This window comes from Electrophorus electricus, chromosome 16 (genome assembly GCF_041902795.1).
Source record: "Electrophorus electricus isolate QZ-2024a chromosome 16, ASM4190279v1, whole genome shotgun sequence".
NCBI lineage: Eukaryota > Metazoa > Chordata > Actinopteri > Gymnotiformes > Gymnotidae > Electrophorus > Electrophorus electricus.
The window spans coordinates 21,522,501-21,538,495 of NC_137512.1; the positions used below are offsets into that span (position 1 = coordinate 21,522,501).

Here is a 15,995-nt window from a genome sequence, read left to right on the forward strand (position 1 = left end):
GCCCTCGTAGCCGGACTCCAGCTCACCACGCACATAGTCCCTGCAAGGGAAAAACAGGCAGCGTTAGCGGAGCCGCGGGGCCAAGTTGGGGGGCCAATCTGCGGGGCTGAGCCGGGGGCCAAGCCGCAAGGCCAGGCTGGGGAGGGGAGACACTCTGCAGCAAACGCAGGCTTCTGTTCTATAAGCGTCAGCTGGACTTCAGCACTCTTCAGTTTATCGCCACAGCGCCGGCACAAAGCTCATGCTTGAAAACTTTGAAAGGGAAAACTGCGTTAGTTAAAATTGGTAATGCACTTTATACCAATTACTGTTTTTGTGTTCATTCATGGCAGTTTCATAAACCCACTCTCACACACACACACACACAGAAACACACACACACACACACACACACACACACACTAACACACACTAAGCTCAACGCAGCAACCTCGGCAGACAGAGACAGAGGGGTCGGTTTTCGAGCCAACTATAATGACTTTGTCACACTTGGCTGATCCTAACTTGAGCGATTACTGCCTCTCACTACACACGCGCTCACGTGTTACAGGGAGATGGGCACTAAAGGCTCTCCCTTGATTGGACACTAAACAGCTACCAGTCAGCCGTGAAACATCACTGGTTAATCACACGCGCAATGGTGCCAGACAGCTACTCCCCTCTCTGTAGCTGATTAAGCCCGAGACGTTCTCTCCCGCTCACATCCAGTGGCTAAAACCTCCTCAGGACTCGACATGTTATTACACTATTTATCATAATGCTGCTAGCTGTGATGGTTTACCTTTCACATACAGCATGCTGCTACTTTTACCATTTTCCAGAATCATCTGCAATTGGTGCAGTCTGTTGCTGAATCCGAATTATCTCAAACTGTTCTATGATTTGTTATATAGTAAACTTCATACTGTGGTGCACTGTCTTGCCTAATCATATGTAGTGTAGTGTATAATACTTGCTCTGTGCATGGCTTTGTTTACTTGCATGAGTCTCACAGCCCTTGTCTTGTTTGGTGTACTACACCGAGACCATGGAGGAATGCTATTCTGTTCTGCTATGTCCTTAAATGCATTAAATGCATACCACACGTTGTTGGCGAACCCGTGACCTCATTTGTCACCCCATCTGCCCTGTTCTACCCCATCTGCCCTGCTCTACCTCATTTGCCCCTGCTCTACTTCATCTGCTTCTGACAATTCCAACCTCTCCACCCTATGACTCCTCAAGCTTTTTTGTTTTGAACAAATTACCGGTAACAAAAAGACAAAATGGAAAAAAACAATAGTTAAATACATATATAGTTTCATATAGTTAAATACATTTTGTAATTTATGTTCTGTGCTACACAGACTTCATCATCGTCAATAAAATGTTTTGACAGTTTTCAATGATCACGGCGCTCTGTAGCTCAGTTTATTAGAGTGGTCACTAATGCCCTTGTGTGCTCAGAAACACTCCTGCTTATGAGCAACAGGCCTGGAATGATTCGAGTCAGGTTTGTTAGAGGAGAGACACCACAAAAATGGCTATCACATTGGGGATTCTCATCTGGCATTATGAACCACGGCAATTATTCTGTACTGCCGTGGGGATTTCTTTAATAATGGCCCCTTGACTGCACTCGCCCTTGTAAAACATTATGTAACATGAACCAAGGCAATGTCATCGTCAATTCCATTTCATTTACGTGATGTGTAGCCAAAACGTGAATCCCAAATGCAGTATTCCTGGAAGCCGCACTGGGACGCACTCTTAGTATGGATGCTCACCTAGAGATCTGGTGTCCAGCGAAAAGCAGCAGGGCAGTGAGGACATACAGGTAGAGCTGCACCAGATGCTGGCGTGGCAGAGTGAGCAGAACCAGACTCAGGATGTAGCCTAAGAGAGCGAGAGAGAGAGAGAGAGAGAGAGGGAGAGAGAGAGAGGGAGAGAACGGTGCCTGAAGCCAAGAGTGAGAGAGTGAGAGCTCTCGGGGTACCTCTCTTTCTCCCAGTGCATCTGACGAGACAGGGAACATATTCGCACGGGAATCATGGGACATTCAGCATAGGGAAAAACGGGGGAAACCGATAAGAGAAGCGGCAGGAGAACAAGAGCAGGACAGGGGGAAGGTAGACAAGGCCATATATAATGATGTGAAAAGACTGGGAAAAGACTGGGAAAACATTAGGAAAATCCAGATGACAAAAGATAAAGAACTCCACAGCAGACAGAGGCCAAAGAGTGGAACAGGAAACCACCTCATTCAGAGGAATAGGGCACAAAGAGTATTGTTACACATATCTAAATTAGTTTCTCATTCTCATTACAATTCACACACACACACACACACACACACGACAAAGACTATTTATCATTATCCTTCTTTGATGAGTAGAAATAAATTACTAGAAAAAACAGGATTTTTCAGGATGCATAAAGTGCATGCAGGCTAATGCCTAATGATGTGTGTCCTTGTGTGGTAGGCTGGATGAGTATAAATGTGTACATAATTGTTGCATCTATGTGTCTGTGCGTGCGTGTGAATGTGTGTGACCCCTCTGTCTCCGTCTGCTGAGGTTGCTGCCTCTGCGTGGAGAGCTGAGTTGAGCATAGTGTGTATTAGTGTGTGTGTGCTTGCGTGTGTGTGTGTGTGTGTGTGTGTGTGTGTGTGTTATATAAGCCTGAAGCGTTTTATCCATTTAGCACCACTGAACCTTCTGTCTTCTGTCATTCACAAACTCAGAACACATTCGCACATGCACACACTCTCTCTTACACACACACACACACACACAGACACACACCGAATACAACACAGAAATGGGAAAGGTTAGGTCATTACTGAGAAAGCAACACAAGAATGGAAAACGGATGGAGACGCAGAAAAAAACATGATGACATTGCTGGATCATATTTAGACACGGACCAGGGAAGGAAACAGCACAGTCTATCCTGGAAGGCAGAGAAACCTGCTAGCATGACAATATAACACTGCCAAAAATAGAACAATAGGAAAAGAAAGGGAACCTATGACAGGGAATAATACTGGATATTACAGCACACATGCATAGCTGGACAGATCCTACTACAAAAAAACAACAACAACAACCTGGAAGAAAAACAATAAACAAAGCTCTCAGCAAAAAAATCACGGAAATACACAAGAGTCCTGAAATGCAAACAAACTCCAGGAACAAACCTCTAGAGATCACTGCCATTAACCACAGGCAGCAGTAACAGGGAGCTGCTGCAGATATACTGACTAGAGACGTTCTCATGGCTGTGGATCCATCCTGCCCGTTGCCATGTGACTCTCCTCCTCCAGCATTGCAATTCATGGCCTAAATGTATCATTAGGTAGAGGGCGATGGGCAGTAACGGCTTCCCTAAAGCATCGCCTCCGATCCGTTGACATAAAGGGGTCCCAGCCAAAAGCACATTGATATTAACAGCCTTAGAAGCAAAAGGTGAGGCCTGGTGCTTGCTGGTGTCCATGATGGCCCTCTCTATTAGTCCCGCTGGCCTCCGGGCACGCCATTTGGGCTCCGTGGTCCATGCTCAGCAGAGTAGAGAGAGCTGTTCTTACTACATTGTTATTATAGGCTGAAGGACTTGGAAATGTGCCAAGTGATTTTTCCCACGATTAGCAGAAAGGCCACTGTGATATTAAAGTAGAGGGTTGTTAAAAGTCACAAGGATAGCAGCTGTGACTGTCTTCCTCTTCCCGGGAGACTTGTTTTCACGAACGTTGAAGGCTATTTATAGTTGGCCCACCGTAAAAACAGTTTTGTGTTGTGGACAGATCACTGGAGGCTAATTATCAAAGTGCTTATGAACAAAGACATGCTCCCAAATTTGTAGCTCTTTAAAGAAACATTTGTGCAAATGCACGCACATATGCACTCACACACACACACACAACCAAAAATTCAGACAGTGGAGATGCTGCCCTATGACCCAAGCCATCAGAACGCCAAATCCCATGATGCATTGGGAAACCACCAGCGATCTGCAGCTCCAGAGTTCTGATTGTTCTCACCTGACTCGCATTATTCTTATTGTAATTAAGTAGAGCTGTGACTTTTTCCTCATTGTGAAGTATCGCCTTTCTCTCTAGTAAGCATACTGAGCAGTTTTCCTGGATTGTTTTTCTGGTATTTTTGACTTTGACTGTTGTTCAGATTACATTTGTTTGGTTTTGCTCTTTAAGCACATTGCTGGTTTTTTGTCAGCCTGGTTATAATCTACATGTCTCTGACTTTGATTTGGAAGCCCCTGTCTTGTTTTGATAGCTTTGTATGGAATCTGACTTATACCTGTCTGATAATGTTTGCGGCTTACCCATCTTCTAGTAAACCAATGTCACAAATCTTAATCCGTGAGCATCTGAATTTGATTCCAACTTTACAGCAGTGGACGTCAAAGATACAAAAAGTAGAAAAATCACAATTTGACACTGCATTTTCTTAAATGTAGAAGGGGGTAGGATAGGGGTTGTATTACATTGTCAAATTGAGCTCAGAGAGGGTATATTTACATTTGTATACAACGAATGTCAGACCACCTTCTAAAGTGGTCTGGCTGACTGGATTCAGTCAGTTTAAGCGCACCTTGCATACATGTAAAATGGTATTTCTGATCTGATAATCCATATGTGGACATAAACCTGATACTTAAGAAAGGATGCATGAAATGATGAGGTGTAAACAGGATCAGGGACATATTTTGGTTCTCTCTTCTGACAACAGCCGAAAGGTTTGTGATAAAAACGATGGTTTCTAGAGTGTTTTGTTTGCTTTTCAAATACATCACAGATTAATCATGGATTAAACAGATTAAACAGAGGAGAAGAGGAGTGAATAAGCCTGAAACTAGGGCACTCTCCAACCTGTTCTCCCACAGTCTGAATGTCAAGGCAAAAAGCAAACACACACACACGCGCATACACGCACAAACATACCACGGATCTGTTTAGAAAGGCAAAGGAAAATAAAGTCATTCACACAGTTCACCCAAACATTCCTTCTAATGGCAAACACACTTAAATGTGCATGCGCACACACACACACACACACACACACACACTGTGAATAAGCCATGAGCCATGGTAGTGTGTATGGGCAGCAGTTGAATAGCATTGGAAGCTACGCTCCAATGAACCCATTTAAAGCTCAGGACAGGAGTCAAGAAGAGCAACAGCCTTCACCAGGCACCACACACTAGCCTACAGTCAGCCACAAACAGCAGAAACAAATCCCTAAAATGCCTGGACAGAAAGAGACAGTCACAAAGAGAGAGAGAAAGAGAGAGAGAGACAGAAAAAGATAGAGCGATCTCACCAAAATCTGTACAAAAACGATGCCCTGACCTGATTTGAAGGACGTTTTCATTTTTTCCCCTTTTTAAAAATCTGGCATCCCCCCAGTTATGTCTCATTTCCTGCTCAATCATTTCTCTTTGACTCAGTCCACGTCATGATAGAGTCACTACTGGCCGAATGCCCTTGATCATTCCGCTCTGTCTAATTTTTAAATCTTTAAACCTTGTATGAACAGTGGTCCCGCACCTCATCTAAATCTCCAACCGGAAAGTACTGTATCCCACGACCTTTGCTCCCACAGGCAGCATGACTCAGGCATGCAGCGTTACCAAAAGGTTCTTCCGGACAGACTGGCGTTCACCACTACTCTGAGGGTCGCAGCATTGCTCTGCTTCCCCGTTCCCAGACACTCGAGCCGAAAAGGTGGAAAGGTCGGCTCATCGCCGATCACCCACCGGATTCAGCCTGCCGTTTTAGAGCACGGCAAAACAAAGCAGCCCTGCCGAGAGCCAGGGGCCACACTCACCCACATAGTGCAGGTAGAGGGCCAAGTACTTGTACTGGAAAAGGGGGTTGTTGCTCCGGCTGCTCCTCTGGATCTTCTGGAAGAAGGAGCCGACGTCCCAGCGGTAGAGCACCTCCAGCAGCATGATGCTGGGCACACGCAGGCCCACGTTCAGCACGGCCTCCACGCGCTCCTTCACTGGCATCACGCCTCTCGCTCTCGGCACACGGCAGCACGCAGCTTCTGGCTGGAAGCACCACGGATCTGCCCCATGGAGAGCGCCAAGACGGAAGATGGAGAAAGGTTCAGGCACAGTGTCCACACCTCAGACCGTACTCAGTAGAAAGTAGAGTTGATGGCGCATATGGAACATTTAAATGCAATCCAATCAGATTTTTGTTTGTTTGTTTTATCACATTTGCATATCCAGGCGATGCCGTCTATCAATGTTGGCTGAAAGTAAGGTTAATTTACGAGGAATGACGATAAAGGATAAAGTTTGCTACTAACGCGTACTGCAGAAGGAGCGTGCTGTGGCAGTGAGACTAGCTGAAACTATAGACAAACCATTACAGGAATATAATTACCAGCGACGCTTTATGCTTTGTGTTTGTGAAAGGCAGAAGCGCAAGAAAAGGAGAATTTCAATTTGAGTATTTCGAATTTAGGCGCATCTCAGCAGGGGCGATGGAGTATACTTGTGGACTTTTTACTTGCGAAAGTCGGTGACTGGAAGTGGTTATATAACGTCAAATGGGAATCGGTTCCACCTTAACACACACGAGAACTGTCCATTACGAGAACCATAATCTCTAAAACCCCTGACAGTTAACTATCATGCCATCTAGCGCTGTCTACTGCACCTGGGCGATAGCCATCGCAAGACGTGAACTACAGTAACCCCGAACTCATTGAAAATTCATTGTGTGCGACTGTCCAATCACATGCGCACCAGAACAAGAAAAAGCCTGTTGCAATATTTTAAAACAAACAGGCAGTGTGCGTCGCCTACACTAGCAAAAAATACACCACTGATTTAAGAAGCAAATGCATATATGGTAAAAGAGAGGTCAATTAGCTCGCTGTCGTGACATCCAGTTCCCGAGTCTAACATGAAGACACAATCTGCGAATCTGTGATAAGAGTATTTATGTGTTATAATATTTCTAGGTCGCATATTACGCACAAGCAAAATCGCAGAACAACGTCCAGACACAGAATATACATCCCCTCCGGAGATGCTCATTTGAACTATAGTAACCCAACCGGCTCGCCAGTCGGAAAATAAAGCCGTACACGGGACCGCTGATAGTCCCTGCTGGATCCACCGCAATTCGCAAAACAGAAATAGTCCACTTACAGAACCCGAACTATCAGAACTGCTCTTCACTGCAATCCAAGACGTCTCTCCGTTCCAATGTCAGCCATGGTGGCGGAGGAATGTAGCGTGTGTCGGACTCAGGAAAAGAGCATCCCTACCGAGAAGACACGGCACCTGGACTCATATCACTTCATCCCGCAGCCATTACAGATAGAGAGCGATCTGCACTGAGCATGTGCGCAGCTGAAAGGGGCTTGCAGCAGCACCGTGGGGACGCGCTCCGAGCCACACACACCCAAAGAGGCGCGTCGGTGGGACCGGGGAGGATGTCGAACCTCTGGATGAGGATACGACCGACACTTTGTTAGCGTTGAGGATGTGTGCTTCTGTGATCGCTCGGTGGGGGAATAGTACTAAACGATGGACAGGGGACATCTTTCGTTCTTTCGTTCTTTCCCTCCCACCTCAGTGCATATAACACCTTACACAATATGTTGAAACGTCCACATCAAATCGGTTTACATATGTTGACATCACATGCGCCTCTTATATCAAGTTATTTGAAAAGTCGATTATTGTGAGCAAATGTTGGTTAGCATCAATGGACTTGGAGGGCTCAAAGTTTTCATAAGAGAATATTTTTCACTAAGTAATACCATGAACACATAAATCAAGCAGCTCAAAAGACATTAAGTAACCGCAGGAAGTAAGAGGACTTTACCATGTCACGTGGCTTCCCTCACAATACCAGAGCTGTGGGGAAATGAGAGTTTCTACATCTCAGAATTCACCAATATCTGACCTGGTTTGTGAAATACTCAAAGTCAAAACATCCAAGGGCTGTCTATGTATATAGGATGGACAATTGGACAATATTTTGTTGTCCTTTGGTTAAGTTGCAAACCCAAAGTCCTTTCTCTGGGGTCCTTTTAAAAACTCTACAGCGGTTTAACCAGAGCGTGTATGCTTTTATTTCATGGGCCCACAAAAATAAATGAGTGAATTTCCGTATGTTAGACCCTGTGATATGTAGATACCTAGAGCTTCATTCATTCACTTAGAAGACCGAAAACTGGAGCCTGACATCACCTTGCAACAGGCAGAGCTGATGTTAAGAGCTGCCTGAATCCATTTTCATATGCATTACCATCACAAGGTGTATAAAGATTATCCAATGTAAAGATTTTCCAGTAATAACTGTCAACTTATACGCCAGTGCTAAACATGGACTATTTTATCTCATAATTATTATTATCTCAAATTTGTATCTCATGATGAGAATGAACCTCCTAGTGATTGGGCTGAGTGAATCAACTCATTTTCTGCACCTCTGCAATTAAAATGGGTCGACACATGGCCCACACACGCCTGCCTGCCAGTCACTATTACCTTAGGGAAACTGTCAAAGATCCCACCTTCTTAACTCTTTCTGGTCAATCTTGGAGTCCTGAAAACACTGACGAGGCGGTATAGTGGACTTTCAAGGAAAGTAATGTGTCTTCCTGCTCTGGAGGAGGGTGTTGCAATGAGTCAGCAATGTCTATGGTAATTCACTTCAAATTACTGTCAGTGGACAAGGCCTAGATGGTCTCATTTGAGGATGGAGAAGGTTGGCAGATTTTAATTATAATAAACTATATGAATATTTGTGATGACTTATTGACAACTGACAATCATAGACTGCTACAAAATCTATTGAGTTTGTAAAGAGGATGTAAAGTTATATATATATATATATATATATATATATATATATATATATATATATATATATATATATATGTTGCCAGTTCAAGCCCCACCACTGCCAAGTTGCCACTGTTGGGCCCCTTAACATTATTATCCTGAAACATTATAAGCAACATAATTTTTATGTGATTGTGTAAGTCTATTGGTTTTATTAGCAGACGATTCTGTGGCGTTTTAAAGCAGTGGTTTGTTCCTATCGAGGTTTTCCAGTTGTGGCTTTCCTCATTCAGCATTGCACAGAGGAATTGTAAACAATAGTCCATAACCCTTTAACTAATTACTTTGAGCCAGTACTGCACATACGTTAAGCTAAAAATATATATAAATTCATCTAATCAATTATCAAGCTAGTGCTGCATTTTTAAAAGGACACTGATACCACAGCAATTACTGTGGGTGTGACTTAACCAACAAAAAACTATTCCAGGTTATCAGTGCTTTCACCCATCCTGTCAGATTTGATAAGATATAAAAGGAAAAGAACTGTAAAGATTTAAAACTTGGTCTTTGAATGTGGCTTTAGGACAAAAAGCAAAAAAAGAAATTGCATATTTAAACAAGACACACCTTCCAGATTTCAGCAATATTTATACTTTCTTTGCATTAATTTGAGTGTGAAGTAATAAATATGTAACCAACCCCTAGAGAACAAAGTGTGCAACAAATCTGCCACCCTGGAGTACAACAGCACACAATACATAATTTAAAACCCTGTACATGCTCAGTATCATCTCCAGATCTGTAATTTAGGCATATGCAGTGGGCATTAAGATAAGCCTCTTTGAGAACAACTGATATATATCTTTAAGAAACACTGATACTTCTCTTTGAGAACAATATTACATTTCATTGAAATCTTTAAAATAATTCACAAAAGACAGCAAAAGGTAATCTTCAGTTCACAATATTATCTTAGGTAGGAAAAAAGTTGGACATTTCATTTTATTCGAACTTATGCCAGATCATCAGTATGAGCACCAAGACCAAATCTGATGGGTCAATGAACTCAATGATCAAATGAAGTCAGTGATTCCAACAGGCCTGTATTGAGCATATCCGTGTCCTTTACAGGTAGGGTGGGAAGGAGATCACACACATTAAAAACAAACTAGGTTAAACAAACTGTTATATCTTTTTTTTCATTGGCAAAAAGGTCTTTATCTTTAAATATGTGTAGCATCATCCTGAAGCTATCTGCACCATACTTCTGCCAATATTTTTTCAGACAGTTTGGTGACCAGAAGCAGTTACTGAATTGGACATTATTCTGATTTTTCTGACTTGTGGTGTATTTAGAATTACGATTTTTATTATTATGTATATCAATTAGCTGGTCTGTGACAATATTGGAGTACTAATCTTTAGAGCTTCTAATGTCAAAGATCAGCATTAAATGCATTGTAAAACCAGCAACACCATAGACTACAGAATTCCTGGAAAACTACATTTTGGAGTTCTCTAGTCAACAGTTGTTGCTGGCTTCTGTTTACCAAGAACATTAAAGCAAAGTTCAGTAGCATGACACCATCTGTGGCCGGAGGAATAGCATTTCACCATGCTATGCCCTGATCTGTGTAAAACAAATCATGAATGACCTTAATCATAAACTAACGATTAACAATAAAAAAATAAAGAGTACACATAATTAACACACATAATTAACATAAATAACACACACAACACTCATTTGGAAAATGGTGATGTCACTCTTGTTTTTGAAGTCTCCATTTCTTGTTCGTTCTCTTGCTTTTCATTTTAGGACATCTAAATAACAAAAAGGATATGAGTCATATTACACGTCCCACAGACTTACCCATACTGATGTGTGTATCTAATACAGTAAGAAGACCAATAAAGACTCGTGAAAATGAAATTTCTCAAACTACCCATGGCAAGCGAACTCACTTGAACCGGCTCCACTCACTCCAAGAGGAGTTGCACAGATCGTCCTGCGCTCTCACGCACACAGTCACGCCCTGTTTTATTGGCCACATCTGCCCCTGAGTCAGTTTCACCTGGGCACAATAGACCAATTAGGAACACATTACGTAACAGGAAGCCCTGCCCCTTCAGGCACCCGACTGCATGTTCATTTGGTGACCCATGTACGAGTTGGCGACGCCTCACAAGTGCTGCATCGATGCGTGGTTTGTGTGGCAGGTCTGCAGGACCAGGTGGGCATACCTTCCGCGGAATGCTGTTTGAACAGTCACATTTTTTCTTGCAACAGTGAATCTCTTTCACTTGGAAGGTGAGGGGAAAAAAGGAAGAGGGGGTGCTCCATGTCTCTGGGTACTGCAGCTCTAGGGTGGTGGTGTTTTTGCTGATGCGCACCATGTCCGGCCTCACTATGGTCAAAGAGACGCACTATGAACAGAATGCTCTATCATACAAATCAATATTCTGCCCAGGTTTTACTGTTCTGGCTGCCAGGCTATTTTTGCACCCATTTAAAGAAATCCACAGCTGTGTTTGCTTAAAGAAAACCCAAATTAATACTTAATACTAGACACTGCAGCAAATGAGGTAAAGTCAAGCCTGGAGCACTGTACCTTCTTCATGTGTGTATGTAACCAGTACGAATACTTAGCTTCGGTGTACATTGTGAATCATTACCTATGCCTGAAATCTGAAACTGCAGACGATAGGTCTCAATGACATAGTCACTCCGGAAATAAATGGTTAAGTTGACTTGGTCCCTCTCTTCAGCATAGGGACAGTAGGCGTGGTCCTGGCACATGACCCCATGGCCACTGGAGGTCAGGTCGCAGGTGATGTTCCCTACTTGGTGAGAGCTGTAACCAGGGAAACACACACACTCCTCCTATCTCTAACTTTTCCTTTGGTCAATGATTCCCCATGCCAGTCATGAGGATTCCACACTCTGCATGTTTTGGACCTTAACACACGTGAGACAGCGGCGTAGACTTAATTAACCGAGGACTGTGGGAGAATTGTCAGGTGTGTTGGATTAGGGAAAGCCTTAGAGCAAAATGCCTTTCTAAATGCATACATCAATTTTATGCACTTACATACTAAAAGGAACGCACAGTTGCACAGAGTCAAGGATTCCCAGCAGAAGATAGCATTAAGTGTACAATACTTAAGATTTGGAATCGTGTTAGGCATGGCTACCGTTAAGTATGCTGTTGTTAGAGCACAAGTAGGAAAATTTCAATGTGTGCATGCAGCTTCTGATCCAGGAAGAGAGAGAAGGCCTGGAGGAGCTTACCGTGTTACTTTAATAAGTACAACTTTTCCTGCATCTGCCCTTTTTTCATCCCAGGTCCAGGAACACTGAAAGGAGCCATTGTAGTTGTTTGCTGAGCAGTAGATGTAACCTTGTCAACAAATATATTTCAAAAACTATGTTGAAATCTCATCTCATTTGAATTTAATTGTTATGATGATCTTTTGAGAAATCCCAGAGTTCATACATGGTTCGATTTTCAGCAGTGTTTTAAACCCTTGTCCAAAAGCATGGTGTGTGCATTACACCTTTCTCAGGTGTCCCTTTAATAATCTTCCTGTAGGGCCAGTGCACCAGTACCAGAGTGTGGTTCAGGTAGGAGCCTTCCCTGCTGTAGCAGTTGTAAGTGCCTCCCTGCCTCTCTTCCACCATAACTAGTATTCTGTTCCCCCTCTCCTGGAGCTCTTCTCCACTGTTTCTCCTCCACATGATGTCCTGCCCCTCAAAAGCCTCCCCGCACAGCAGTGGAACCAGTAGCTGGCTGCCGTAATTGGCCATGTCTTCATCCACCACCAGCTCTGGCAATGAGGGAGCAGGGAAAGGAAAGTGTTAATGAGGGAGACAAGCTGAGAAACCAGAGCAGCCAGACTACGTCCGATGAGGCCACATGATTTTTTGGTTTTCCACAAAGACAAAAAGATGTAAGATTACTAAAATTATTTCTTGCAATGTGCAATTTCTTTCAACTTTAAGATGAAATTGTGCAGCAATGTGTTAGAATTTACTCAGCAGTATTTTATTATTTTATTGTTCCTTTCAGTGTTAAAAAAATAACATTTAGATCAGTTAATTAACAGCTAAACAAGTATTTCAAGTTTGCATGACCAAATTTCATTCATTCAAATCTAGAGCAATCCAGACAAACCATTTGTTTTAAGAGTCCAATAACTTTCAGCCACTTTGATAGATTCCATGGTGGCGTATGGAAAAGCAAATAGGACTCCAAACAAAAGAAAAACCATCTGTTGGAAGAAAATATGATCAAGATAAATTGAATATTTCTTAGCTTTAAGACCAATTCATTTTGCAGGTCAGTTTTTTTTGCTGAACAAGACTGATCTGCTTTTAGCCAAATTTAAAAATGGATGCTAATCACATAACAGGAATACCCTGCCCTTTTGATTAAATATATGATTAGACTTACCTCTCTTAAATGCACCAAAATATTAAAGAATGCAGTCAAACTAACCTTCACACTGTATTATGCACAGACCTTTTAAGATGTCAGGGAGCCCAAATTTCCCCACCCAGGAAAAGTACAGGCCAAGCAGGTTAGAGGAACTGGGCCGACTCCAGGGCCACTGGAACTGAACCACTCTGTCCACCATGATCATGCGTCTCAGTTCCACCTTTAGGGACCCATCAGAAGCTTCCAAATGGCCTTTGGGACAGTCCCTGCTCTCGCGCACTACTAAGTACATAGATGACTATTCATGATAGAATAATATGAAGACAAAGCATTTTGATTTCCATTAGGTGGTTTTGTTGGGTGCCCCAAAGCATTCTGAATAAAGAAAATAGGAGAAAGGAATCTGATCATGTACTCCTGCTGTTTATTCTGAAGTATCATGGATATCTGGACACAATGCCATTGTTATGAACAGTTGGGTGCTGTTTCAGCTAGCGGTATTGCTTCCATGATCCATTCACACCTGTTTATCCCATATTTTCAGGTTTTTCCATTTCAGTTACACCATAGCATATTAAGGGAACTTCCCCTTTTTGTGCTTAGTTTATATATTTCAGAATTTTATACAGTGTACTCTCTACTAATAATACAATTAATAAATCAATTATGTGCTTATTGTTTTAAGGGGCTTTATGTGACATCTTAATCTGGAGCTAGGCATGAGTGACAGTACTTATGGTGTTTATTAACAAAACACACAAAGAAAACAAAACAGATTGGAGCAAAAGCAAAAAGATAGTAAACAAAAAGATGCGGATTCAGTAAGCAGAAACACGACTAACATGCTGGGAAGTAGCAGATTAGGGCCCATCAATGCAATGCACTAGACTTGGACACCTGTGTGAGTAACTAATATACTGATGTTTGGTTCCAGGAAAGTGGTTGTGTGTGTCGTGAAAGTTGTGTGTGGACTGAGAGCGTTGGCTGGCTACTGGCAAGAGCATGACTACACCGCAGCAAGCCCCCCGACTGGAGCTGGGTGCCGGGGCAACACTGGTAACAAGGAGCAGGCCTGGCTGGATGGGCACGATGGAAACGCTGACAAGGTCAGGTTCCAGATCCTAGCTGACCAGCACCCAGCTTCATTCTTCAGGCCTGTGCCCCTCCCAATCCACTAGATACAGGATCCTCCCACGGCGTGGCCTGGAGTCAAGGAGGGCACGTCCAACTATAGGCTGGCTCTGCGTCTCTATGCCCAGTGGAAGTGGAGGACTGGATTGCAACCCAGCTTTGCCTACTTAACCCGCACTGAAGGGCTTAAGGGAGGACACATGAAATGCCAAGGACACCTGAAGACCCACAGGTAGGTGCACCCAATAGGTGACCTCGCTGATCCTCTCTCTGATGGTGTATGGGCCAACATACCTGGTTTCGGGTTTATCTCTGGGGCCACACACACACAATCTCCCAGCAGTGGTCTCTCCCCATCGCAGATACACTTTCTTCTTGAAGGCCACTTCTATGAGGGGGCAGCTGCGCGTCTTTGGCCGGACTGAAGATCTCCGTGAGATCCTGGCACAGAGCTGGGATGGGGAGACTGGTGGAGCAGAGAGGAAGGACCCCAGGACTGAGGCAGTGTATATGGCAGTGAGGGTGACCACTTGATGATGTTGTGGTATATCCAGGAAATGTGAGGGTCATGGGTACCTAGCCAGCGCAGCCCTAGAGTGATAGAGTTTGATAAAGAATCAATAGCTAAAAGGAAATTCTCTGTGTGGAGTGCACTATTCTGCAACAGAATAAGGGGGGGGGGGGGGGTTGGTACATAATGAAACCCCAGTGCTCTCAAAACCAGTGTGGATGGCAACGGCAGTACCTCCATGCCTAGCTCCTTGGCTAGCTGGCCATCGGTGAGGTTCCCTGCTGCCCCAGAGTCCACTTGGGACATAGAGAGTGAAAGAGAGTGGCCCTTGTGTGTAACTCCAGACAATAACATAGACAGCAATGCAGAGACTGGGACGACGCTCACCTCGTCGCTAGCGGACTTAGCATCGGATGGAGAAGAAGGACAGAAAGGGCAGACTGGGAGCAATAATAGTTTTGTGATTACACTACAAGATCAGATAACTACAAGATCTCAAGTGACATATGGGAGAAACTCACCACTCTAACACTCCACAAACACCACAGCAACTGTTTCAATATAAAGCCACTTCCCATGGGCTACTGGTTATTAAGAATGGAGACACAAGAATAAAGATGTGAAATATAAATCATTTTCCCTTCTATACTAATAATATAATATAATATAATATGCTGGTAACATAAAATTGAGGTGGTGGGTTTTGGTGGGCTTTTTGTTTGCAACACAGTATCATGTGAAAAGATTTTCCTTTAACTTCAGCATGCTGGAGCAGCTGAAGAACCCTTGGCCAATCTGAGCTCTTATCCACAGGCTTCCTCTGCAAAATGTTTCAACAAATTTAGACAAAAGCAAGTATAATAAAAAGAAAGACTGAAAGCTGTTGGCGTGCCAGTCAAAAAGGAGACTAAGAAATCCAGGAGAAAGTGCACAGTGAGAAGAATATTAAGAAGAAAAAAGACAGGTATGGCAGGCACACAGACATTTCATTGAAAAGTGATGTTTCACAGGAAGAAGCAGAGGGCACTTTACCTACACTTGAGATCCAAGGACCTCCTCAAATAGTACAAGTCATTGGAAATGAATAAATAGGAGCCTCT

General features: G+C 43.3%; 2 protein-coding genes across 3 annotated transcripts in view; both read right to left on the reverse strand.

Moving 5' to 3' along the window:
- rnf145a (ring finger protein 145a) overlaps positions 1–7,493 on the reverse strand; it is a 16,209-nt gene extending 8,716 nt beyond the window's left edge. Inside the window, exons 1-4 of one of the 2 annotated variants that reach the window (XM_027022566.3) lie at positions 7,165–7,493; positions 5,826–6,068; positions 1,767–1,875; positions 1–40 (exon numbers count right to left, since the gene is read on the reverse strand). The exon at positions 1–40 is cut by the window's left edge and continues 52 nt beyond it. In XM_027022566.3, the coding sequence (XP_026878367.2) occupies positions 1–40; positions 1,767–1,875; positions 5,826–6,009 (333 nt within the window). In that variant the 5' untranslated portion in view covers positions 6,010–6,068; positions 7,165–7,493. The other variant, XM_081699179.1, reaches the window with a different exon arrangement.
- A 2,155-nt stretch (positions 7,494–9,648) lies between these two features.
- On the reverse strand, positions 9,649–13,325 carry il12ba (interleukin 12Ba). Its single transcript, XM_081698638.1, is given in 8 exon segments — positions 9,649–10,638; positions 10,780–10,889; positions 11,059–11,222; positions 11,491–11,669; positions 12,107–12,257; positions 12,373–12,642; positions 12,990–13,086; positions 13,314–13,325. Coding segments are annotated over 7 exon segments (1,032 nt in total). The 5' UTR covers positions 13,314–13,325; the 3' UTR covers positions 9,649–10,577.
- Positions 13,326–15,995: the final 2,670 nt, after the last annotated feature.